The sequence below is a fragment of the Bos grunniens genome, chromosome 13 (genome assembly GCF_055505025.1).
Source record: "Bos grunniens cultivar Pamir isolate PY7600 chromosome 13, Bosgru_T2T1.0, whole genome shotgun sequence".
Taxonomy (NCBI): Eukaryota; Metazoa; Chordata; class Mammalia; order Artiodactyla; family Bovidae; genus Bos; species Bos grunniens.
Window position 1 is genome coordinate 17,689,563 of NC_141177.1, and position 27,339 is coordinate 17,716,901.

Here is a 27,339-nt window from a genome sequence, read left to right on the forward strand (position 1 = left end):
CCCCACTTCCGTGCTTTTGGGGTGAGGGGCTCAACTGGGTCACTGAGAGGTCTTTGAAGGGAAGGCTGAGCCCCCCACTCCTCTGGCAATTCCTTACCAGCTCCCTCCATTGGATCAGACAGCCCCTGGATGCAGGAGTCCTGGGAGGTGGAGAGGCTCGGTGAGGTCTAAGAACCTCGGAGGAAAGCAGAGTTCTGCTCTTTGCCCGCTCCTCGTGTCCCAGAAGCCTCTTTCCCAGCCCCCACCTCAGACCCCGAAAGCTTAACCCGGCCTATGTCCCGCCTTCACCAGCTTCTGCTGCCCACATCCCAGCAGACCCAGCCATGCGGCCCACAAGCCAGCCTTTGTGGACTCAGCCTCTCCTGTGGACTGTGCCAGGAGGGGCTGACTGCATTCTGCCCAGCTGGGACAAACCCCCAAGGGCCCTGGGCCCCCCTTGGCTGCCACGGAGAGATGAAGCTGGCACGAATGCAACATCCTGCATTTTCAGAAATGGACTGTGGTGAAGGGTGGGCCCAGAGAGGCAGCTGCTCGTGTGAGAAAGATCATTCATTCATTCATTCATTCACTTCTTCAATAGATGCTTACTGAGACCCTGCTCTGTGCCAGGCCCTGGGCTGGGGGAGCTTGTGTGCTGAGACACAGGACTCTTGCCCATTTAGGGAAAAAGACTGTAAGGAAACACCCTGCCTTAGAGTCACTCGGGGCCCCCCATTTCCAGGGTTTCTGATTCAGTTGGTCTTGGTGAGGGTGTAAGAATTTCACAGTTCCCCGATGTAGCCCACACTGCTGGTCCAGGGACCACACTTTGAGAAGCACTTGATTCAGGACCAGGTGGAAGAATTTTGAGTGATTTGTATCCGCTATATTTTCTAAACTATTTCTATGGTCATCATTTACTTTCATCAGCAGAAAAATCAGTTATTTAAAAGGTTATTTTTTAAATGGTCCTGCAAAATTGACTTCAGTGCAGTGGGTGTGGTCCTGTGATGAGGGGTGTCACCTCTTATGATCTAAATGTCACACATCTTTTTTAAAAAATTTCATTTATCTTTAATATTTATTTATTTGCTGAATGGCCTTTTCATTGCAGCACGTGGGATCTTCGTCGAGTCATGTGGGATGTTTCGTTGTGGTGCATGGACTCTCTCGTTGTGGCACACGGGCTCCAGAGTGTGCAGGCTCAGTAGTTATGGCACATGGGCTTAGTTGCTCCTCAGGGATCCTAGTTCCCTGACCAGGGGTTGAACCCACATCCTCTGCATTGCAAGGAGGATTCTTAACCCACTGGACCACCAGGGAAATCCCTAAATGTCATACGTCTTTTAATGTAGCCGAGCATCATTAGTTGTGCATGCCCTGCACTTCCCTTTGGCTCCTCCTGAGCTTGGGATCCACTCAGACCCCCACATCCTCCTCATAAACATGTTCTATAAATGGTGTGGTGAGGATTTGAACACAGGCCCATCTGGAGGCTGGTTTAGCTTGGATTTAGCCAACTGGCCCACACTTCCTGAGTGCCGTTTCCGTTATGCTTCCTTAATCTTGCCAGCTGAAGTGCGTGTGGACCCCTCACTTCCTCATTTCTTTAACTGATGTGATCATTGACTGGCCCACTTCCTCCTCCACAGATTAGTTATCTATTTTATATATAGCAGTTCAGTTTCTCTTTTTAGTGAACAGTCTTATTTAATGCGTTCAGTCATACGAAAGGTAGATCCTTTTATTTGTGATTCAGCTTTCACATCTGCTATTAGACATAGTGATCATTGGTTTCTTCTCCCGGGTCTCCCCACTGCTACACTTTGTCTAGTGATTGCTGCAGGTTGGTGTGTCTCCTTATGGTTGTTTGCCTAACCAGACCTGCCACCATGCACTCAGGATGTTGGGCCCTATGCTGGGTGTGGGGGATTCAGCAGGGAGTGAGATAGACATGGAGAAGCTCCCTGCCCCTGCCCCTGGCACTCATAATGTCTCTGGGAGATAAACTATTAAATGAAGTATTACTGATGGGTTCATGTGGACAAAGGGGAAGTGAAGGACATCTGGGAACTGATGACAGAGGTGGTCAGGAGCTGCCTTGAGGAAGTGAGGTCACCCTCCTCACCCCAACCCCCTCCACTTAAAACCCAAGCTCAGATTCTTTTATTTTTTATTTTTTTGGTTCTGCTGGGTCTTCGTTGTTATGCACAGACTTTCCTCTCCAGTTGCAGTGCACGGGCTTCTCGTGGGCTTCTCCTGTTACAGCACAGGGTGTTCGGTAGTTGTGACCCATGGGCTTAGTTGCCCCACGACACGTGGAATCTTCCCAGACCAGGGATCAAACCTCTGTCCTTTGCATTGGCAAGCAGGTTCTTAACCACTGGACCGCCAGGGAAGTCCCAGACTCAGATTTTTTATTCAGCCCTTCAAAGCCCTGGATGGCTGACCGTTGTCAGTCTCCCCAGCCTCACCTTACCCCTGTAGCTTCCCTGGCCACTTTGCTGTATCCTGATACGCTGAGCTCTTTCCTGCCTCGGGGCCTTTGCACACACTCCCCCCACCCCTCTGTCTCATGGGTGTTCCTTCTGCCTCAGCTCAAATGTCCCTTTAGGGGTGGCCTCCCCAGCCATGTCCTCTAACATAGCACGTTCCCCCATCACTCTATCATCTTACCCACGTGTTTTGTTTTTGGCTTTTTATCTTCATAACTCTTAACAGTATCTGAGGGGTTTTTTAATCTGTCCATTTACAGTGTGTCTAGCCAGTGAGACTTGGGTCTCCACACAGACGATACAGAAAGGGCCACGTTCGTCTTGGTTGCCATGTTCCTTCCCCACTCCCCTGCTTGCACAGGGCCTGATATGCAGTTGGTGCCCATAAATGTTTGTTGAATGAGCCCTTTTCTGCTTCCCCACTGTATTAGTTTCCTCTTGCTGCTATAAGAAATTACCAGAACTTTAGTGGTTTGCAGCAATCTCGGATTATCATTTTACAATTCTGAAGATCAGAAGTCTAAAAACCAAGGTGTTGGCAGGACTCCATCCCTGTAAAGGCTCTGGCGAGAGTCCATTCCCTTTTCCTGCTTCTAGAGGCTGCCTGCCTCCGCTGGCCCTCGGCCCTTTCTCCACCTTCAGCGTACATCACCCCAGCCTCTGCCACATCACCTACTCCTGCTCTGATCGCTTTGCCTCCCTCTTTTTCTTTCTTTTACTTTTTATGTAGTTATTTGGCTGCTCCCGATCTTAGTTGAGGCACGTGGGTTCTTCAGTCGTCATTGCAGCATGCAGGATCTTTTTTTTTGGTTGTGGGACGCGAACTCTTAGTTGAGGCATGTGGGATCTAACTCCTTGACCAGGGATCAGACCTGGCCCCCCTGCATTGCGAGCGTGGAGTCTTAGCCACTGGACTACCAGGGAAGTCCCTTACCTCCCTCTTATATGGATGTTTATGATTACATTGGGTCCACCCAGAAAATCCACGATAATCTCCCAATCTCAAGATCCTTATTTTAATTATATCTGTACAGTCCCTTTGCCATGTAAGGTGACATATTCAGATTCTGGGAATTAGGATGTGGGCACTTGAGGGGTTGCATTGTGCAGCCTACCACTCTCAGACCCCCCTCCCCCGAGGGGTGCCTAGGACAGTGTTGGGTATGGCTTGTGCTCAAGCACTCTGGCCACTGCCACAGGGCCCAGCGACCTGACCTCTCCTCCCCTCTGCAGGATGAGATCGAGGAGCTGCGGGCAGAGATGCTGGAGATGCGGGACGTCTATATGGAAGAGGATGTGTATCAGCTGCAGGAGCTGCGGCAGCAGCTGGACCAGGCCAGCAAGACCTGTCGCATCCTGCAGTACCGGTTGCGCAAAGCCGAGCGCCGCAGCCTCCGCGCTGCCCAGACCGGCCAGGTGGATGGCGAGCTCATCCGTGGCCTGGAGCAGGACGTCAAGGTGAGCCTGGGCCCCCTCCCCAGTCCTCAGAGGCGCCCCTGCTGGGTGGGGTGGTGGGGAGGGTCCTGAGCCTGAGTGGGCCCTGGTCAGTTCACTCCTTGTGTGTCCCTTGGGCAAGTCCCATCATCTCTTTGCATGTCAGCATCCTCGTCTGTAAATGGGGATCCCTGATGAACTGATAGGCCATCAATATGAATCCTCCCAGCAACAGCTGCCGTGTGAGTCGCAGCCACACACCTGATGCTGGGCTCCGTGTTGTCTCTGCGCAGTTCCGTGGAAGTTTTCTTTCTTGTGCTGAAGGAGAGTAGTGAAGGTCTGGAGTTGGATAAGGCTGGTTTATATCTTGGCCCCAATATGCCCTAATTTTATGGTTTTGAGCAAGTCACCTGTGTTTCAGTTTCCTCATCTGTAAAATGGGTGTAACAGCAGCCCATGCCTCACAGGGCTTTATGAGATGAGATGAGATCAGGTAGGTAAGAGGTCACTGTAAACACTGAAAAATGTTAGCTACTATTATTATTCCCATTTTTCTGGGTGAGGAAAGTGAGGCTCAGGGAAAGGAAATACCTCTCCAAGGTCACGGGACCCGCTGTGTAGCTGGCAGAGCGCAGACTCATCAGCCTCCCATGCTGGCTGCCTGACCTCACTGTCCTCGGCTTCAGGGAGCCGAAGGATGGCCTGCAGTCTGGCGGGGGGAGGAGTCTGCCTTACCTGTCTGTGTGAGCCTAGGTCTGGGGACTGAGAAATCTGGGGGACCTAGCCCAACACCCAGCTCTCAGCACTCAGCCCAGCGTCATCCAGGGATGTAGGAGCTGGGGGTGAGGGCATCTCGCACAGCCTGGGGGCCTATGGGGTCTTCCTGCAGGGGGACCTCTGAGCCAAGGCTTGAGGCACAAGAAGGAGTGTTGGAGGAAGAGGGCACCTGTAAGCGGGTGAAGAGTGAACACCAACCCCACCCTGGACTTTGCGTCTCCCGTTGTCTTGCATGTGCCAGCTGCATCAGGTCTGCTGATGACGAAACAGAGCTCAGAAAGGTTATATCTCCAAGTCCAAAGTGCACAGGGACCTCCCTGATGGCCCAGTGGCTAAGACTCTGCACTCCCAAAGCTGGGGGCCTGGGTTCAATCCCACATGCCACAACTGAACATCTGGCAGACTGCAACAAAGATCGAAGATCCCACATGCCGCAACTGAGACCGAGAGCTGCCAAACAACTAAATACAAATACTTTTTAAAAAATCAAGAAACGAAGTGCTCCTCACTATGTGAGAAGACAGCATCTGGGATAAATGGTTACAGAAATATTCAAATTCCCAGCACCGGATTAAGAGGGTGGCGGGTGAAGGAGAGCCCTAGAGGCTTAGAGGAATCTGGGTTTGGGTCCAGGTAGTTGGGGCTTTCAGGCAGAGACCCAGAAAAGTCAGCCTTAGACGAGGAAGGCGTGGAGGAAGGCTGGAGCTGAGAGCAGACTGGCTGGGTGGCTGGTGCCTCCATGGGAGGAGCCGGGAGCAGCTGGTGTGTGTGCAGAGTGTGAGTGGGGAGGCCCCTGGAGTCTGGGCGGGGGGAGCAGGCCCCTTCTGTTGGGATTTGAACCAGCCAATCAGCAGTCGGCTTGCCCCTTCCCTCCCTCCTCTCCCTGAGCCTGCAGCTGGGGCGCTGAGCTCATCCATGCCGGCCTGGACTGGACAGCTCTGGCTGCCTCCCTCAGTCCCATGTGCTGGGGACGTTCTGGGGCGTTTCTCGGAGGTTCTCAGAATGCTGACTTCCCTGGTATCGCCTGGGAGGGCTTGATGGACCTAAGTGTGGAAAGGACTGCTTGCTGTCTGGAAGGGACCCTCTGATTTCTCAGCCAGCAAGAGCAGACTGGCATGGGGCCACTTCTTGGGGTCTCAGTTTCCTCTTCTCTTAAATGGTGGGGTTAGAGCAGCTGAATTTTCAGGGCTTTAGCAGCTCCAGTGGTTGTAGCAAGCAGGTGGATTATTGGTGTGGGTGCTGTGAAAGAAACCTCAGGCCTTGGTCCTCCCTCTCCCCCTGCTCCCCCAGGCTCTCTCACTCTTTGCTGGTTCTCACAGTTGGCAGGACCCACAGAATCTCAGCTGGAATGTTGTCCATCATGAGGAGGGCAGAGGTGGGGACAGAAACCTACTCTGCCACTCGCTTGCCCTGTGGCTTTGGGAGAGCTGCTTTGCAGCCTGAGCCTCAGTTTCCCCATGTGGAAAATGGGGGTGCAGCAAGTCTACCTGGAGAGACTTTTGTGAGGATAAGATGAAATAGTGTAAGTAAAGAGCATGCTGAGCACAGGGGCCCGCTCGGGATGCTCCCCCAGCAAATAAGTAAATGTTGGTTGGGGTGTTACTGTTATTGTTCAGGAGAAAAACTTAAAAGTAGGATGAGTGGCTGGGCCAGGGTGAGGAAGTGGGTGGAATCTCAGCCTCCCTAGATGGATAAGTATAGCCTGGAGGTTTGTTTACCATACAGATTCCCAGGCCCCAGCCTCAGGGGCTGGGATCCTGTGGGAGGGTATCAGGTTCCAGGAATCAGGGATGAAAATTCCCACCTGAAGAGACCCTTGTAGGGGGCCCCAGGACACACCAGTAAAACATTTCTTAGAAGCCGTTGCTGGAGAAAAAGTTTTGGCTTTGGGTTTACTTCCTGGGTGACTCGAGCAGGTTACTTTCTCTTTTTGTGTCTCAGTTTTCTCATCTGTACAATGGGGATGACATTCCCACCCTCCCTGGGTTCTTGGGAGCATGTAGCCACACTGAGTCCAGATGCTGCCTGGACATGGGGTGTTCCTCAGTGAGGGCTCTCAGCTCCTGCCCTGAGGATTCAGTGTGACAGAGATGCCTTAAAGCCTTAGGCTTAGGAGCCAAGGGACTGATGAGCGAGCTGGCTGTGGCCTGGAGGCTGCCAGTTGCATTTGGCAGGAGCCGGGCCCCAGCGCTGTAAACAGTGACCTCATGGCTGAGAGCATTTGTTTGTGCTTTGGGGATTTGCCCTGGTTTCCGGAAGCTGCAGCTGCTTTGCCTCCTGTAGTATCTCAGTCGCCCCAACTTGGGGATAGTTGGGAGGGTCGTGAGGGGATCACATGAGACAGGCAGGTGGGGCCCTTTGAGCCCCTGATGCTGTGAGCACACGTTGTGCTTTTTTAAAAAAATATATATATATATTTAGTTTTTGGCTATGCTGGGTCTTAGTTACAGCACATGGGATCTTCCTTGCCGTGCATAGGCTCTATGAAAGTGAAAGTGAAAGTGAAGTCGCTCAGTCGGGTCCGACTCTTTGTGACCCCATGGGCTGTAGCCTATCAGGCTCCTCCGTCCATGGGATTTTCCAGGCAAGAGTGCTGGAGTGGATTGCCATTTCCTTCTCCAGGGGATCTTCCCGACCCAGGAATTGAACCGGGTTCTCCCACATTGCAGGCAGACGCTTTATCATCTGAGCCATAGTTGTACCTTAATGGGTGGGGTCTTAATTCCCTGACCAGGGAGAGAACCTGCATCCCTTGCATTGGAAGGCAGATTTTCAACCACTGGACCACCAGGAAAGTCCCTGTGCTTATTATTAATACTTTTATTACCAATATTAACACAATGTGTTTTCAAGTTTCAGGCCAACAGCAGGCTCAGACTGAGAGCAAGACTCCAGAGCTGACCCACCTGATTTCAAATCTGGTTCTGTAGCTTCCTAGTGTGTGACCTTGGACAAGTGACCTTTTCTTTCTGAGCCCCAGAATGGGGATGATAAAGTACTTCCTGAGGGTTGAAAGGCACGTGGTGCGTGCTCAGGGAGTGACCTGATTCTGCCTGCTTACCTGTGGGAGCCAGGGGGCCAAGGACCACTGAGACTCAGAGAGGGGAAGGGACAGGCCCAGACAGCAAGGCTCCTGCCCTCTAGACGTGTGCTGTTTGTTGCTGAGGGCCTTCATCAGGGGCACCGGGCTCTGTGGGGATCTGAGATTTGTCCACACTGGAATTCTGTAAGCTACCTGACACTCGGCCTTCTTTACAAGGTACCCCTGGGGATAGAGAGCAGATGGAGATAGGGGTTCCTGGGGAAGGGGACAGAAGGCAGCTGGGGACTCATGGAAGGGATGAAATCCACAGAGTCACTCATGGACCCCAGAAGATCCAGGAATCCACACTGATCATGCCTTCTTGGTGGGGAGTGGGTCACCTGGTCACCAGGTTGAGGCCTAGGTGGGAATGGAGTGAACCCCAGGTGGAGACGAGCTTGCCCAGGTGGGAGTGTAGTTGGGAGAGGAGCCCCAGGTCCCCCCCAGCAGCTGGTCCCTCAACCCCAGTCAGGGACACAGCCCCCTCTGGACATTTGGGGGTGTGGGTGGTTGGGGGGGCGCATCCCCAGCCAAGTTTGGCCAGGTGCAGCTCCATGTGTCAGTCATTCACTCCTTCATTTCCTACCACCCATTTTGCTTGTTGGAGTCTCGGATCTGTTTGTTCATCCAACAGGCATTTATTAGGCACTTAGTATATGCCAGACTCTGCACTGCTACCGGGATAGAGAGATATGAAGGAGTCCAGACATGGCCTGGATTCTGGACCTCTGTACTCCACCAGTCCTGCCTGCTGGGGGCTAAGCAGATGGATGAGTGAGTGAATGAATGAATGAAGTATTCATCAGGACAGGGGCTCACTGGGTGACCTCACAGCCTAAAACTTGGGACCAGAGCCACAAGCCTGGGGCTGAATACCTCTAGCAGAAATACTGACACTAAACTCAAGAGTGAGGCTATGAGATGTTGGACCAAGTCGGATAAAATTAGTGCGCAGAGGTGAAGCGGTAATCTTAACAATGCATTACAAAATCATTATTCTTTTTTGGCCACACCACGTGGCATGTGGGATCCCTGACCAGGGATCGAATCTGTGCCTGCTGCATTGGAAGCTTGGAATCTGAACCACTGTACCACCAAAAGGTCCCCCAAATCATTATACTTTTGAGTACCTACTATGTTTCAGGCATCAGCCCAAGCCCTGTGTTGGTTATTCCCCACGACAGCCTTTGTGACAAAGCACTGTCACCCCCTTTTACTGATGAGCAAACCGAGACTTTAGATGGTTAAAAAAACTCCTGTCCTGGGTCACACACCCAGTGAGGGCTGAAATTTGGCTTGAAGCCAGTTTTGCCACCTGCAACGTCTTTGTTCTGCTAGTGAGGAATCACTCACCCCACTTTGTGGAGGGGGAAGGTTTTGGGGGGCCTAGAGAGACTGTGGAAGGAGCCTAGTGGGCCGGCTTCTGGCCGCCCTTGGAGATCTTCAAGGGTGGAGAGAGGCAGTGGGCAACAGAGGGAGGAGAGAGAGGGAGTGCTGAATTTCCTCTCTGGCTGTTGTTTTTTCTGGCCTGCCTTGCACACTGCCAAGGGGTCTGTGCTGAGCTGGGCCTGGGCCCAGGCAGAAGGCAGAGCCAGGGAGGGCCCTCTTCCCTTCCGGCGGGGAGGAGGTGCCACGGCCATTTCCGAGACTGGCAGGCCCGAGGCGCTGGGCTGTCTGCCTCACTTATCCTTCTTGCTGGCAAAAGTCCTCATACCCCTTGTGGAGTCCTGGCCACACGGTCCTTCAGCCAAAGCCCCTGAGGTCCCCCCAGCTCGGCCCACACTATCTCTGTTTGACTCTGAGCAGGTCATTTGCACTCTGAGCCTCTTATTTCCTTGCCAGCAAACTGGGGGCAGAATTGGGGTGAAGATGGGTGAATCTGGCACATAGCAGGCATTCAACAAATGCTGGTGCTCAGTCCTCTTAGGGATGGAGGTTATGATTTACCATCTCAGAAGGGCCTTCCTGGGACTTCCCTGGTGGGCCAGTGGCTAAGACTCCATGCTCCTAGTGCGGGGGCCCCGGGTTCGATCCCTGGTCAGGGAACTAAATCCTGCATGCTGCAGCTGAGACCTGGAACAGCCAAAAAAAAAAAAGAAGAAGGGCCTTCCTCATCACCAGGGACCCCTTTTCCTACCCTTTCACCCCCTCCATCAGGGGATAGGACAGGGGGTGTCCTTGAAGAAATGGAGCATTTTTGCAGCAGAGTCCTGGAGCCGGTGACCTGGGGTTTGTGGGTCTGTCAGCTCCTCCCGGAGGGATGACCTGGACGGCTGCCCAGCCTCTGTCATTTGGGGCATGTACTGTATCCCAGACAATTGGAAACAGGCCTCAGGGTCTGTGTCACACTGTGACCCCCAGCAAGCCATGCCCTCTCTGGACTCAGCCTCTCCCAGCAGCCGCCACCACTCACCCAGCACGCACTGTGCAGGCCCTGGGCCAAGCCTTTGGTGCAACAGCTGATTCAGGCCTCCTGTCGGCCCGTGAGATTGTGCTATTATTATTGCACCCATTTTGTAGTGAGGAGAAGGCAATGGCAACCCACTCCAGTACTCTTGCCTGGAAACTCCCATGGACAGAGGATCCTGGTAAGCTGCAGTCCATGGGGTCGCACAGAGTCGGACACAACTGAAGCGACTTAGCAGCAGCATTTTGTAGTGAAGGAGACAGAGGCAGAATAGGAAAATGATTTGCTCAGGAATATATGCTGGTCACTGGCAGAGAAAAAATGGGCTTCAAAGGGCTTTAGGGGAGCCTATCTTGCTCTGGGTTTCCCCTCTATGTATTATTATTTTTTTTAATTTATTTGGCTGTGCTGGGTCTTAGTTGCAGCATGTGGGATCTCTTTCGTTGTGGCATGGGAACTCTTAGTTCAGTGTGTGGAATCCAGTTCCCTGACTTGGAGAAGGCAATGGCACTCCACTCCAGTACTCTTGCCTGGAAAATCCCACGGATGGAGGAGCCTGGTGGGCTGCAGTCCGTGGGGTTGCTAGAGTCGGACACGACTGAGCGACTTTATTTTCACTTTTTACTTTCATGCATTGGAGAAGGAAATGGCAACCCACTCCAGTGTTCTTGCCTGGAGAATCCCAGGGACGGGGAAGCCTGGTGGGCTGCCGTCCATGGGGTCGCACAGAGTCGGACATGACTGAAGCGACTTAGCAGCAGCAGCAGGGGTTGAATCCGGACCCCCTACATTGGGAGCGTGGAGTCTTAGCCACTGGACCACCAGGGAAGTCCCTCCCCTCTCTTTAAAGTGAGCTTCTGGGACTTCCCTGACGGTCCAGTGGTTGGGACTCCACCTGCCGGTTCAATCCCTGGTCAGGGAGGATTCCACCTGTCGCAGGAGCCCGAGAGGAACATCTACTGAAGCCCGTGTACCTGGAGCCCGTGCTCTGCAAGAGAAGCCACTGCAAAGAGAAGCCCATGACCGCAACTAGAGAGTAGCCCCTGATTTCCTCAACTAGAGAGAGTGCGCATGCACTAAAGACCTAGGACAGCCAAAAATAAGTAAGAACATACATATATACATAAATAAAAATGAGTTTCTGGTCCTGCCATAGGCTCTTGAGAGAACTGGGCGAGAAGGTGGATGGGAGAGGCTTTTGGAAGCATTAAAAGATCCAGATAAATGTAAAGGCACTGCTAAGGATAGACAGGGCCTCTCACTTTCTAGGGGCTGGACCATGATGTGAACACAGGAAGCATATGGTTTCTGGGTTTGGGTTTTGGTTCTCCCACTTCCTGGCTGTGTGACCCTTGTTGAGTTACTTGACCTTTCTGTGCCTCAGTTTCTTCCTCTTTAAGTGGGGGTGATAAGAGTAACTGCCTGCCCTGGGGTTGCTCTGTGGCCAAGGTGGGATGGCCCTCAGCCTGCTCACGCCCTGCTTGTCACTCGCCTTTGCTCAGGTCTCTAAAGACATCTCAGTGCGGCTGCACAAGGAGCTGGAGGCGGTGGAGAAAAAACGGGCGAGGCTGGAAGAGGAGAATGAGGAGCTTCGGCAGCGGCTTATCGAGACTGAGCTGGCCAAGCAGGTACTGCAGACGGAGCTGGAGCGGCCGAGAGAGGTGAGGGTCCTGTCCTACCTGGAAGGGCCAGGCCTGGGCTGGGCAGGCATGTGCCAGCCCCACCCCAGCCAGCGTCTCTGAACCTCTGCTCTGCACTGTTATGCCATCCTGGCAGAGCTGTCTATTCATTCATTGGTCCAGCACATGCTCCCTGAGCACCTCCTGTGAGAACTGTGTGCTGGACACCAGGGACACAGTGGTGCTTGAGAGACACGTGGCTCCTGACCTCCAGGAGCCCAGAGGCCAATGAAGGAGACAGCCAGCCATCAAAGGAGCACAACTGGGTGCGAGATTACCTGAGAAGACATGCAGCAATGCCCAGCCTAGAGCCCAGCCCTCTGCGCCTCAGTCTCCTCATCTGTAAAATGGGATAGTAATACTTCCAAGTCATCAGAAGGACTAAGCGGGATATATTTTATGGATGTGCTTTAGGGACAGCCAGGCGCTCCCACTCGGTGTAAAGTCACTGCTGGGGCTGGCCTCTGACTGGTGTCTCAGCACATTTTTAGGACACAGCTGCTTCTTAAATGTGACTCCAGGCACCAGGCTCTCTGTCTTTGCTCAGGAGCGCCCCTCCCACCTGGCAGCCCGTTCTTCCTCCTGCCGTGTGTTAGGTGTACAACATGTTAAGCACCATGCCAGACACTTTCTATAATTTCCATAATAGGCCCAGTGAACTTGTGATTGTACCCATTTTATGGATGGGAAAATGGCCCCGAGAGAGGGAGGAATGTCCTCCAGGTCCAGTAGGGCCCACTGGGGTGCACTGATTAGAAACCACCAGCAGAGGCGATGCCTAAGGGCTGGAATCTTCCAGAAGCCAGCACTCTGCGTCCCAGACAGCCCGGGTGCCTTCTGGCCCCAGCTGGGCCTCAGCTGTCTGACTGCTCCCGAGGCATCCTAGGATCAAATGTTGTGCTGGGGCACAGGCCTCATCTTCCCGGGGACAGGCATTCCATCGTTCCAGGACACACCACGGCCCCGAGGCCAGAGCAGTCCTTCAGCTGCCCTTCCCGCTGGGTGTGTTGGTGTGATGTGCCAAAGGCTTCTCAGAGTGGAGAGGGAGGTATGTGCTGCTCAGGGCTTCCCAGGGCGGGGTGGTGCCCCCTTCCCTCAGGCAGCCTCCTGTCGCCTGTGACCTGGCCTGGCCTGGTGCCAGAGGGCACCGTCTCCGCACATCTCATTGCTGCCACCCTTCATAGTGAAAAGGAGAGACAGTTTCAGAAAGTGCCTTGGAGGTCAGGCTGTTCCTACTGTAAAAGAGGGGGAAAGGTTCGATGCATGAGAGAGGGTGCTCAGGGCTGGTGCACTGGGATGACCCAGAGGAATGCGACAGGGAAGGAGGGAGGTGGGAGGTGGGTTCAGGATGGGAACACATGTGCACCCATGGCTGATTCATGTCAGTGTTTGGGAAAAACCACTACAATATTGTAAAGTAATTAGCCTCCAATTAAAATAAATAAATTAAAAAAAAAAGAGGGGAAAAGGAGGCCCAGAGAGGGAGAGCTTGCCTGAGGTCACCCAGCCTTTCCTTGGCTGAGATGTGGCTGAGACCCTGAAGCTACCTCCCCTTTCTAAGTCTCAGTTTCTTCCTCTGTGACGTCAGGATAATAACAGTACCTAGCTTACGAGGTTCGTGATCAGTCATAAGATTCATAGCCATAGAACACTATGAAGAAGTTAGAAAGAATAAGGTAATATGGCAATTCCTGAAAAAATTAAACACAGAGTCACCAAATAGGCCAATTCTCTTTCTGGGTATATACCCCAAAGAATTGAAAAGAGGGACATGGGCAGATATTGGTACCCCCATATTCATAGCAGACCTCCCTTGTGGCTCAGTGGTAAAGAACGCCCCCTGCCAAGCAGGAGACCCAGGTTCGATCCCTGGGTCAGGAAGATCCCCTAGAGAAGGAAATGGCAACCCACTCAGTATTCTTGCCGGGAGAATCCCATGAACAGAGGAGCCTGGTGGGCTGCAGTCCCTGGGGTCCCAAAGAGTCAGACACGACCGAGGGACTAAACAACAGCATTCATAGCAGCGTTATTCACAGTAGCCAGAAGGTACAAGCAACCTACATGTCCATCAATGAACAAAGAAATACGTAGTATGTACTTACATTGTATGTGTAATCCCAAGAAGGAATGTGATTCCAACACAGGCTACAGTGTGGGTGAATCTCGAGGACACTGTGCTCGATGAAGTAAGCCAAACACGACAGGACAAGTATTGTATGATTCCACTCGGATGAGACACAGAGAGTAGTCAGATTCATAGAAACAGAAGTAGGCTGGAGGTTATCAGAACCTGGATGGGGGAGGGTGTGGGGAGATATTGTTTACTACATACAGCATTTCAGTTTGGGGTGATGATAAAGTTCTGGAGGTGAGTGGTGATTATACCACTGAATTGTACACTTGCAAGTGGTTAAAAATGGCAGATTTTATGTTATGTATATTTTACAACCATAAAAGGAAAACATGGTTAAAATGGCAAATTTTGTATTAGGTATACTTTCCCTTTTTTTTTTTTAAAGGTAGATACATATGCAGTGATGTGGAAAGATTTCTAAGGTACATTGTTAAGCACAAAAAGGAAATGATAGAACCATGCATGTTGTGCAATCTCGCTCATCATTTTGGAGACCTATACAGAACAAACTGGTTTTGAAGCATATGTGTCTATGCAAAAATGCATAGCCTGGAGGGAAATCGGGGGAAAAACCCGCTGAACTCTGGTGTTAGAAGTGGTGGTCGTTTATGACTGCTGTAGTTAGGGTTTTTTTTTAGGGGGGGCATGGTGATTATTAGTGAAATTTTAAATGAAGTCAAGCGTGTAAAGAGTCCTTTGTGGGGCCTGGCACACAGTAGATGCTCAGGAAACACTGGTTCACTTCCTACTTACTTATGTGGCTACAGCAGGTCTTAGTCGCATCATGCGGCTCTTTCGTCGTGACGCATGGACTCTTTAGTTGTGGACGAGCTTAGTTGCCCCACAACATTTGGGATCTTCGTTCCCCCACCAGGAATCAAACCCGTGTCCCTTGCATTGCAAGGTGGATCCTTAGCCACTGGACCTCCAGGGAAGTCCCTCACTTCCTCTTGAAGGTGATAGCAGCAGAGTTGGTTTAGCCTTCCCTGATGTCCCTTGGAGTCTTAGGATCTGGGCAGGGAGGCGTGGCCCTGTGTTTATTGGCTGGTTGCCCTCTCCCCTCTCCTTCTCTTTCCTGATATGGTTTCTATGGAGACAGGGGTCCCTTAGCAATTCTGCCAGAGCTGCTCTAGTCCCATCATCGAGATCTGCCTTTGCCATCCTGACAGGTTGCTGTGGCGATGCTGTCACCCGGCTGGGAACAGGAGCCCCTGGCCTGAACTGATGTGGTTGCTATGGAGACGGCACTTTGCGGGAGAGAAGGGAGGGTGGCCTGCCCCAGCCATGTCTGCAGTGGCACTGTCGCCAGCTGGATTGAAGCTCAAAAACCGTAATAGCAGCCCCCCAACCCCAATCCAGGATCACTCCCCTTCTTTGTATTTTAGGCATAAGGCCAATATCAATGTTGATGGGATTTATTATAATAAAGCTGCTGTGTCTGAGCGCTTCTGTACCAGGCGCTGCACTAAGCATTTTATGTGTCTTCACGTGGTGTAGCCAACAGCCTCCCAAGGTACATAGTGATTTTTGTCCCCATTTTATTTTGTTTTCTTTCTAGCCATGCTGCGAGGCTTGTGGGATCTTGGTTCCCCAACCCAGGACTGAACCTGGGCCCCTTGGCAGTGAAGACTCTGAGTCTTAAGCCCTGGACATCCAGGGAATTCCCATTTTGTCCACGTTCTATAGATGGTACTCCTCTTGACAATTGTTTAATTGCAATATAGTCCACATACCATAAAAGTCACCATTTTATGTGTTTATTTTGGCTTGTGGGATCTTAGCTCTGTGACCAGAGATTGAACCCAGGCTCTTGGCAGTAAAAGTGTGGCGTCCTAACTGCTGGACCACCAGGGGAAAATTCACCATTTTAAAGTGTACAATTCCATGGGTTTTAATATATTCATAATGATGTGCAACCATCACCATTATCTAATTCCAGAACATTCTGTTGTCAACAGTCACTCCCCCCTCCGGCCCGTGGCAACCTCTCATGTATGAGTGTATGAGTGACATAGAGACTCTCTGTCTCTATGGTTTTGCCTATTGTGAACATTTCATCCAAATAGAATCATGCAATGTGATCTTTTGTGACCGACTTTTTTCACTTAGCATCATGTTTTCAAGGTCTATGTTGAGACAGGTGTCAGTACTTCATTCCTTTTCCTGGCCATATAATAATCCTTTGTATGGAGAGACCACAGTTTGTTTATCCATTCATCAGTTGATGGGCATGGGGTTGTTTCCACTTTGGGGGCTGTTATGAACTAATGCTGCTGTGAGCCCTTGTGTACAGGTTTTTGGGTGGACACGTTTTCAGTTCTCTTGGGTGTATACCTGGAGTGGACCTGCTGCATGTAGACGGGATAGGAGAAAGGACTCTTTGCGTCTTCCAAAGGCACACTGACTCTCATGGCAATGCCCCTGCGCTCCTTGCCCCATCCAGGGGCCTTCCCAGAAGGAACCCTGCTGTGTTTCAGGACCTCTGAAGGGGCTGCTTATTCCACTGAGGACCTCCTTCTCTGGCCTGGGCTTCTTGGCCTGATTCCCACTCTTATGGGTTAAGAAGGGCACTGACTATAGCATCAGTTCACCTGGGCTCCCCTCTCCGTCTGCTGGATTCATCATGTCGTGCAGCCCTGCTATGGCCTCTGTGCTGCAGGACGAACTTGAACTTGGAAGTCACATGGGCCTGGGTTTGAATCCTGGCTTTGCCACTTATTGGCAAGTAACTGTAGCATTGGGCAAATCGTGTAACCTTTCTAGTGCTCAGTTTGTTCGTTTATAAAATGGGACTATGAATCCCTGCTTCTCAGAGGTGTTTGTGAGAATTGATCAAGACAAAGCAGGTAAGGACTTGATCAATGCTGGTTATCAGTATTGTGTCAGCACCCTGACAACCTCTATGATGGCTGTGGTCCCGAAGAAGTATTTACCTTAATCTAATAACTATGCTTCTGGGACATGCCTGGTGATCCAGTGGTTAGCACTCTGCACTTCCAATGCAGGGGGGTGCGGGTTTGATCCCTGGTCAGGGAACTACGATCCCACAGGCCACAAGGCGTAGCCAAAACATAAAATTTAAAAAATAAGTCATAAGTAAATATGCTTCTGCTGCCTCTAGCAAGAAGCTCTCCATATCAGGCTGCCAGTTGCCCACAGAAGGAGCAGTTAAGTTGCAAGACTGCGCTTGCAGTTGGCGGCGTCTGTCCCAGTGATTTGATCTGGGGCCCTTGTCAAACCACTCTCTGTTCCCTCCTCCCCAGTGGTCTCCCCCAGCCAGGAACCACACCCACTCTCTAGCTTCTTCAGCCAAGAATGCCTCAGTCTTTGAGATGCACCCCCAACCCAGATCCCCCTCCACCACCACCACCACCACTCCGGAGGAAATTTCATCCACACAGCACAGTCTGTGTTTTCAGGAGACCTTTCCAAACATCCCCTCTAAACTGGGTGAAAATCTACCCAACTGTTTTGGCAGAAGGCTCATTTTATTCCTTGAAGGTTGGTCTTTGTTTCCTGGCAGGATGGAAGGTATTAGCAGGCAGGGGGCCGCTGCAGTTGTGTTCTGCAGCCTCTCCAGTGCAGGCTGGGGGGGGGCGCGGGCACCATCCTGGTCTCCCCAAGAAGGGAGAGAAGGGCAAGTGGGGACAGAGTTCCTGCTGCTACTAGGAGCCGTTAGACCAACGATGCTTAGAGGCGCCACCCTGGCTGCCCAGAGGCGGCCTTGTGCGTTGCTCGTGGGTGGGGAAGCCCCCTGCTGCTTGGCGGCCAAGGAGTGTGCCCTCGGGGTCCGGTACATGTGACTGGCATTCCTGTGGGTGCTCAGGCGTTGTCCTGCCCCGCCCCGCCCCATCCCACCCTGCAAGGCTCAGGAACAGAACATCTGCCCCTGGGGGCTCCACAAAGGGGCTCTGACGTCCTGGCTCCCTGGAGGGAACCCCGCCTGACCAGCTGCTGCCGTGCAGAGGGGAGGAAGGTCTGTGTGCTCTGTGAGCCTGCCTTGTTTTCCCTCCAGAGCCGCAGAGCACTATGGGAGCCCACGTGGCTGAGATGGGGTTGGGGCAGGGTCCGTTCCATCCAGAAAAGACTGGAGCCACTCTGGTCCTGAAAGGTTTCCTGCTTCAGCCCCTCTTCTCTGCCCACTGCCTGTACTTTCTTTCTTTTTTTAAAAAATTAATTTTTATTTATTTGGCTGCACTGGGTCTAAGTTGCAGCATGTGGGATCTTTACCTGTGGCATGTGGGATCTAGTTCCCTGACCAGGGATTGAACCCGGGCCCCCTCCATTGGGAACGTGGAATCTTAGCCACTGGACCAGCAGAGAAGTCCTGTCCTCCTTTTTTGGTGGGCACTCAGAGCACCCCCTCTGCCTATTGAAAAGGCATTCATGACTTTCCTCGGGGAAAGTACGTTAAAAAAAAACACAACAAAATAAAACCCTTTACTATAACTTTCTCCTTCCACCTGACAGTTAACATATGCTTAGTAGAGAAAGACTACAAAATACAAGGAAGCCATAAGGAGAAAAAGTTTCACCTGTAGCCCACTATTCAGAGGGAATTCCTCTGCGTAATTACCAGATTACTATTTGGGTCGGAGTTCTTTCCAATCTGTTGTATTTCCAGTATGTTTTTCTATGTGTGTGCACACATATTGAAATGTACATATGCATTTGTTTTGACTAGAAAAGTAATACAAGGTCAGTGAAACAAAAATTTCATTACAAAAACACATAAATGCATGCCTAGCATACCTCTAAGGCTGGACACAGCAGACTCTGGTTGCCTTGGTTGCCTGGGGTGAGACAGCCGGTTAATGGGTTCACTGTATTCCCTGATGCCAGGAAAGATCGAAGGCGGGAAGAGAAGGGGACGAAAGAGGATGAGATGGTTGGATGGAATTACCGACTCAATGGATATGAGTTTGAGTAAACTCCGGGAGTTGGTGATGGGAGGCCTGGCGTGCTACGGTCCATGGGGTCGCAAAGAGTCAGACACGGCTGAACAGCTGAACTGAACTGAACTGTATTCCCTTTTGGATTTTTTTGAAGTTAAATGAATGTGAGTGTGCTCTCCAAAATATAAGAAATGATAAAAACCATACATAAAAGAAGAAAGCCTCCCCTAACCACTTCCCTCAATTCGATGCCTGCTTCAGCCTAACCCATGGTTTTAGTTTGTGCCTTTTCAGGCCTTTATGCTTTACAATGTATAGTTGTTTCTGTATGTATTTTTCAAAATAAAGATGGGATTATGTTATAAGCACAGTTTCTGTAACATACATGATAATGTAGCATGAACACAGGCTGTCTTTTTAAATGCTGGATGTTTAGGGGTTTTCTTCTGCTTAAGGTGCTTATTATAAAAATCAAAGATCACAGAGCCAAGTAAACATAGGAAGGAAAAAAGTCTAAAAGAACACCATCTATTTCAGTATTTTAAACACAGAGCCAGAGGTCTAGAAGGAGCTCCAGCCAACCTTTGGCTGTGGTCACCCTCAGGAGATTGGGTGAGGGTATAAACAGGGGGACTCCTGCTTTGTCAGCATAGTATAGATTTACAGTGAGAATATAGCTTTATGTATTAATTTACTTTTTAAAAATTATGTAATTTTTAAAAAACTTTAAGGAGAAAACACTGGTGGACTATGTCTTCACTCCTCTCAAAAACATGTGGGGTTAGAAAGGTGAGAAGTGCAAGCTCTCTGTACTCTCCTTGTTTTCAACTGGGTGTATATTCTTTAAATCATATCCCCCACCATGCACACACACACACGTATACCCACATGCATGCATGCACACACGTGTCTTATTTTTATAAAGATGTAACACGTTCTAGTTTTTTTAAAAAATCATTTTATTTATGTATTTATTTTTGGCTGTGCTGGGTTTTTGTTGGTACTTGGGCTCCTCTCTAGCTGTGGTGCGTGGGCTTCTCGTTACAGTGGCTTCTCTTGTTGCGGTGCACAGGCTCTAGCGTGTGCGGGCTTCAGCAGCTGCAGTGCATGGGCTCCGTAGTTGCAGCTCCCCGGCTGTAGAGCCCAGCCTCAATAGTTCTGGTGCAGCCACTTTGTTGCCTCACGGCCTGTGGGATCTTCCCAGATCAGGCATCAAACCTGTGTCTCCTGCATAGGGAGGTGGATTCTTATCCACTGAGCCATCAGGGAAGCCCCCCTCTAGCTTGTCTTAAATAACAGCTTTCTTGAGATATAATTCATTTACCATAAAGGTTGTCTTTTTTAAAGGGTAGAGTTCAGTGGTTTTTAGAGTACTCAGAGTTGCACAGCCATCACGGCTCTCTAATTCCAGAACATCTTCATCGCCCTAGAAAGAAACCTCAAGCCATCGAGTCACTCCCCACTCCCTCTTCCTCCCTGGCAACCACTAATCTACTTTTGGCCTTTGTGGATTTGCCTCTCCTGGACTTTTCATGTAAATGGAATCATATGCGATGTGTCCTCCTGTGACAGGCTTCCTTTACTCAGCACAGTGTTTCCAAGCATGTTGTAACATCGATCAGGACGTCATTCTTTCCCATGGCTGACGAATATTCCCCTGGGTGGATATACCATGTTTTATTATCCATTCATCAGTTGGTGGACGTTTGGGTTGCAGGTTTTGTTTTACAGTTTCCTTCCTTCTGTCTCAGAGTTTATCATGTCAGTGAATTTCACTCTCCCACTGCCCTTTTTAATGACTTCAGGTTTTGTATCATCTCAGTCCTTTATATGTGATGGCTGGGACCTCTCAGTGCCTCTGGGAACCCCTGGCTCCCCTTCCTGTCACCCACTTGCCTCCTCCAGGAGGTCTGCAGTAGTCATTTAATCTGTAGCTCAGTTTTGTAGATGATGGAGTGGAGTTTCTGGGAGAGGAAGTGGTTCACCCAGGCGTCCCACCTGAGTTCCCGGACCCACCCATCAGCTTGTGATGTGAAAGTGTTCTGTGCTCAGTTCTGTCTGACTCTTTGCAACCCCATGGACTATAGCCCACCAGGCTCCTCTGTCCATGGGATTTTCCAGGCAAGAACACTGGAGTGGGTGGCCATTTCCTGCTCCAGGAGATCTTCCTGACACAGGGACCAAACCCGGGTCTCCCGCATTGCGGGCAGATTCTTTCCCATCTGAGCTACCAGCGAAGCCCAATACACTTGCGATAGGCAGGCCCAGATCTGCAACCCTGACCGTCTGACTCCAGACCCCGCACCTCACCACTGCGGGAGGGGGTCTCTCTCTGAGCATCCCCTTCCCAGACCTCTTTTGTGGGAGGAGCTCTTTGTGGAAAGACTTGTTTTGTGACCCTCACCCACCTTCCCTACTCTTACCTCCTAGCTTTTGAAAGATTCCCCCATCAGCCCTTCTCAAATACTGCCTTCCTGCTCTTGGCACCCAGCGTCTGAAATATCAGCCTCTGCCTTCCTGCCTCATTTACATTTCAAAAGGTCTCTTTAGAATTTGATTGGGCTTTAAGATAAACTTAAGAGCCTGTCTCGGGTTCATCTTCCTCCCTAGCTCTGTAGTTCCAACCTTAGCTGCACATTAGAATCACCTGGGAAGCTATTTAAAAATACTGATGCCTGGGACCTACTCAGACCAATGATGTGAGAATCTCTGGGGCTGGGATCTTGGGTATCACTTTTTAAAATTTCCTCTAGGTAATTCTGATTTGCCCTCAGGTTGAGAGCCACTGTGCTGGGTCCGCCCTGGCCTCTGTTGAAGAAGATACATTTTCTCCTTCCAGTTTTTGGAGCTAGAGCAAGAGTTCTGTCCAGAACTGGTCTCTGGTTTTGCTGTGGGACCTCTCTCTTGCCTTCAGTAAAGAGGAGGCTTGGTTCTCACCTACAGGGGTGGGGTGTGAGAGGTGGTGGACAGGAAGCACATGTATTCAAACTACTTGGAAGCATGCTCAAAGATTACCTGCCCGACTTGAAAAGTCAAATGCAACCCCAAAGTGGTTTTATACTCCACTAAGTGAAATACTTACTCCTCTCAAGGGAAGACGTGGTCAATGGACTCATGCCTCTGAGTGACTTTTTTAAATGCTGAGAAGCTTCAGAAAAGATGATTGTAACAATTCCTCAAATTCCCCTCTATAGAACTTGTGCTATTTTGCATTCTTGCCACTGATATTGAGTGTTCCTGTTTTTCCATCGCCTCATCAATAGAATGTGTTGTCAGATGTTTGGATTTTTGCCAATCTGATAGGTGAGAAATTGTATCTCAGTGTAGTTTTAATTTGCATTTCTCTTCCATGAATAGGGAACCATCTTCCTATGGTTGGAGCTATTTACCACTCTTTGCCTGTGAACTGGTTTTCATCTCTCTAGCCCATTTCTCTGTAGGTTTGTTGGACTTTATCTTGTGACTCTCTTTATGTATTTAGGATATTAACCATTTGTCAGTGTCATACACTGCAAATATTTTTTCCCAGTTAGTCATTTATATTTTTACTTTTCTTAGAGCATTTCTTTGCCCCAGATAGAATTTGCTTATCTAATCAAATGTATCAATTTCTTCCCCTATTGCTTCTGTATTTTTGTGTTTTTTTTTTTTTGGCCTCATTGTGCAGCCTGTGAGATCCTAGTTCCCCCAACCAGGGATAGAACCCTCGCCCCTGCACTGGGAGCATGGAATCTTAACCACTGGACCACCAGGAAAATCCCTGCTTCTGTGTTTTTGAATCATGATGATTATCAGAGCCTATCTGCATGAAAACCTACCATTTACATTGTAAAAAAAAGATCAGTTCCTCATCATTTCTAAGCCTCTTATATAATTATGATTTGTTTTACCATATTCATTTTGTTTATTAATGTGTGTTAGTCACTCAGTTGTGTCCAACTCTTTGCGATCCCATGGACTGTAGCCAGGCTCCTCTGCCCATGGAATTCTCCAGGCAAGAATACTGGAGCAGGTTACCGTTCCCTTCTCCAGGGGATCTTCCCGACCCAGGGATGACACCCTGGTCTCCCACATTGCAGGCAGCTTCTTTACCATCTGAGCCACCAGGGAAGCCACCTGGAGTTCCATGTAAAAGTGATATCATACAGTATTTGTCTTTCCCTGTCTGATTTATTTCACTTAATATAAGAGAAATATTACTGTTTACTAATATCCACTCTGAATTAAAGTTCTCACTACAATGCCGGTTCCTTGAGCTCAGGATTCCCCCTGAGATGGAGATTTGCATGCAGAGGCTTATGGAAGCGTCCTCCTGGAATAACGCCATCAGAGATGGAGGCAGCAGGAGAAGCTGAGTTGCGGAGCATTCATACTCATGGCCTCAGCTGATCCAATGGGGAGCTCCAGAGCTGGTGTGGGAAGAGGGCATGGACTAGTCATTGAATGTGGCTTCCCCCCATTGCCCCCCTTGCCCCCACAGGGAGGGCACAAGACCTTGGTTGAGGTAATTGCCCTCAGCCAGTGACCATCGCTGGAAGGGGGACTAGAGGAATGTTCTAGTACTAAGGGGAGGATCTGGGCATAACACTCCAATATCCCCCTGGTACCTGTCTGTCATGGTCCCTGCTGTATTCTCCATGCCTTACTCTGCCTGGCACATGATGGGTGCTCAGGGAGTCTTTGGTGAATGAATGAAAGACAAACAAGATTGGAAACCCAGATTTTCCAGGTCTTGGGCTCAAGCCGATTAGATCACAATTCTGGGGTGGGAGAGAGGGGAGGAACCCTGGGCAGGTGGGTTCAGAATCGTCTTAAGTACTGACCTGGCTCTCCATTTGCAGTCTCTCGGTGGTCTTAAGACTCCTCTAACTCAGCAGTTGGTGCTGCTCAAGGCTGGCCATGGCTGGGCTGGGCTGGCTGGGGAGGGCAGCATTTCTCAGCAGAACCCTGGCTACCACGACTGCTCTTGGATGTGCATCACCCTTGTGAGCTTTCAGTTCAATTTCTTTTTAATCCTCCTCCAGCACTCCTTGAAGAAAAGAGGAACGCGCTCCCTGGGGAAGACGGACAAGAAGTCTTCGGTGCAGGTACTTCTGGTCAGCCTCCACAGCCGCAGGCAGCATAACCCCAAGTGGCAGGTTTTAGTCTGAAGGCTCCTGGCTTAACAAGTGGCCTGAGGAGTCCCCAGAGGTGTCCACCCCTCCCCTGTTTCTACTCCGTCCTCCCCTTGTTCATTTTCTTAGCTTTGATGCCAGCTTTACTTCTCCAAACTACGCCCTGAACCCGTGGTTCTCACATGCTCTGCTCTGTATAGTGCTGTCTGTAGCACAGGTCAGGCACAGAATACAGTTAGTCTCAAGTGGTTCTGGATGATCAGGGTGTCAGGCACTTTTTATATATTGTCTCCTTTAATTTTCTTCATGGTCTGTTGGGGGCGGCGTTATTGCCCCATTTTACAGATGAGAAAACTGCAGTAGCAATGGTAGTAGTACTAGCAGCAACAGTCACACTGACAGAATGTCACTTACTCCAGGAAGCCCTCCTGGACTCCTCAGGCTATATGTGTGCCCCATTTGTGTGCTGCGTCCGCCTCTCTGCCTCCTCTCTGGACCCCCAGCGCCTTAAGTGTCAAGACTCTCTTCCCAGCACCTAGTAGTTAGAGCTCCCGAAACGGTGTGGCTGAGCCTCCCAACACTAACTTTCCTGGCTCCTGCCTATTCCCTGTTCCCCCTCCGGCCCCAGGAGGACAGCGCGGACCTGAAGTGCCAGCTGCATTTTGCAAAGGAAGAGTCGGCGCTCATGTGCAAGAAGCTCACCAAGCTGGCCAAGGAGAACGACGGCATGAAGGAGGAGCTGCTCAAGTACCGCTCGCTCTACGGGGACCTAGACGGTGCCCTGTCGGCGGAGGAGCTGGCGGACGCCCCCCACTCACGGGAGACGGAGCTCAAGGTGCATCTGAAGCTGGTCGAGGAGGAAGCCAACCTGCTGAGCCGCCGCATTGTGGAGCTGGAGGTGGAGAACCGCGGCCTGCGGGCCGAGATGGACGACATGAAGGATCACGGCGGCGGCGGTGGCTGCGGGGGCCCCGAGGCTCGCCTGGCCTTCTCTGCGCTGGGCGGTGGCGAGTGCGGGGAGAGCCTGGTGGAGCTGCGTCGACACCTGCAGTTCGTGGAGGAGGAAGCCGAGCTGCTGCGGCGCTCCTCCGCGGAGCTGGAGGACCAGAACAAGCTGCTGCTGAGCGAGCTGGCCAAGTACCGCTCGGAGCACGAGCTGGACGTGACGCTGTCGGAGGATAGCTGCTCGGTGCTCAGCGAGCCCTCGCAGGAGGAGCTGGCGGCCGCCAAGCTGCAGATCGGCGAACTCAGCGGCAAGGTCAAGAAGCTGCAGTATGAGAACCGCGTGCTCCTCTCCAACCTCCAGCGCTGTGACCTGGCTTCCTGCCAGAGCACGCGGCCCATGCTGGAGACGGACGCTGAGGCTGGCGACTCCGCCCAGTGCGTGCCAGCTTCCCTGGCTGAGGCCCCGGGGCCCGGGGCCGCTCGGCTCTGCCGGGCCCGGGAGGCCGAGGCCCTGCCGGGGCTGAGGGAGCAGGCCGTCCTGGTCAGCAAGGCCATCGACGTCCTGGTGGCCGACGCCAACGGCTTCTCTGCCGGCCTACGCCCCTATCTGGACAACGAGTGCGCCGACTTCCGGCTGCACGAGGCCCCAGACAACAATAGCGAGGGCCCCAGGGACGCCAAGCTGATGCATGCTCTCCTGGTGCGGCTGAGCCTGCTCCAGCAGGAGCTCAACGCCTTCACGAGGAAGGCAGACTCGGTCCTCGGGGGCCCCGTCAAGGAGCCTCCGGAGCCCTTCTCCACACTGCCTGCCTTGAGCTCCCAGGGGCCCTCCAAGGAGATTCTTCTGGCCAAAGACCTTGGCTCAGACTTCCAGGTAAGACGTCCCAGGCAAGGGCCCTATTGCTTTTTTTTTTCGCCTGGCCGCACTGTGCAGCAGGCAAAACTTCTCCAATCAGAGATCGAACCCACGCCCCCTGCAATGGATGCGTGTGAAGTCTTAACCACTGGCTGTGCAGTGCTAAGTCGCTTCAGTCATGCCCGACCCTCTGCGACCCCATGGACTGTGGCCCACCAGGCTCCTCTGTCCCTGGGATTCTCCAGGCAAGAATACTGGAGTAGGTTGCCACGGCCTCCTCCAGGGCATCTTCCCAGCCCAGGGATCGAACTGGTCTCTCTTAAGTCTCCTGCATTGGCAGGCTGGTTCTTCACCACTAACACCACTGGGAAGCCCCTTAACCACTGGACCACCTGGGAACTCCCCTATTACTTTTTATATATTTGTGTGTATACACACACACACACACACACATATATAAACCTTTTACTGAACCATATCGTACAGAGACACACACAAAACACAAATGTGCAGCTTAATGAATTTCCCCAAGGTGAGCACACCCATGTCATCATCAAGATGACAAGAACCCCAGCAGCCCCTCCTCAGGTCCCCTGTTAGCCACTGTCCCCACTCCCAAGGTAACCCTTCTCTCAATTCAGTTCTGTCTTTGAACTTTGCATAAATTGGATCACACAGAACACACTCACCTGCGCCTGACTTCTTTCACTCACCATTACGTTTGCTGTCTCAGGTAGAAGTAGTTCCAAGTGTTCTCCGGACCAGATATGACCTCATGGAGTGAATATACCACAGTTCCTTTAGTCGTTCACCATTGATAGATACAGGCTCCTCTGTCCATGGGATTCTCCAGGCAAGCATACTGGAATGGGTTGCCATGCCTTCCTCCAAGGGATCTTTCCCACCTGAGTCTCTTTTATCTCCTGCATTGGCAGGTGGGCTCTTTCCCACTAGCAGCACCTGGGAAGCCCCTAAGACCTGACACAGTCAAATAAAGTTAATTCATTTAAAAAAAACAAAAACAAAAAAAATTCATGGAGAAGTTGCAGTGCGCCAACCACCGGAGGTGAGTCCACTTAGGTCCCTGCCCTCAGGTGCCCGGTCAGAGGCTCCCACAGAGCCGGGGGCCTGGAGTGGGCGCTGTTTCTGGCCCCCCATGTGCCCCTCTCGGGGTCACCTTTAGTTTCCTCTGCTTGTGCCTCTAGGTGCAGCCTCCTGACCTCAGGGACCTGCCAGAATGGGAGCCCAGGATACGAGAGGCCTTCCACACCAGCGACTTGGACTCCAAGTCCGACCCTAGCCGGAGCTTCAGGCCTTACCGAGCTGAGGACAATGATTCCTACGCCTCTGAGGTGGGCCTGGGCCCACACAAGAAGGGGCGAGGGGTAGGAGGAGAGTGGCTGAGGTGACTCAAGAACAGAGTGACCTGTGGAGAATCTTAGCCGGTGTTGATATGGATTCTGAGTGTTTCCTTTGGTTGCAAGCTTCCTGGCAACAAGGGCTAGATGAGAAACAAGGAAGTTTGGGCCATTCTCAGGACCT

At 51.3% G+C, this 27,339-nt stretch overlaps 1 protein-coding gene across 3 annotated transcripts in view; it reads left to right on the plus strand.

Moving 5' to 3' along the window:
* Window positions 1–27,339, plus strand: part of MTCL2 (microtubule crosslinking factor 2) — a 71,508-nt gene that overhangs the window by 19,590 nt on the left and 24,579 nt on the right. For all 3 annotated transcript variants that reach the window (XM_086331953.1, XM_086331952.1, XM_086331951.1), the window contains exons 2-6: window positions 3,708–3,932; window positions 11,677–11,835; window positions 23,907–23,969; window positions 24,625–25,815; window positions 27,003–27,149. In XM_086331953.1, the coding sequence (XP_086188079.1) occupies window positions 3,708–3,932; window positions 11,677–11,835; window positions 23,907–23,969; window positions 24,625–25,815; window positions 27,003–27,149 (1,785 nt within the window). The remainder of the gene's footprint in view (window positions 1–3,707; window positions 3,933–11,676; window positions 11,836–23,906; window positions 23,970–24,624; window positions 25,816–27,002; window positions 27,150–27,339) is intronic.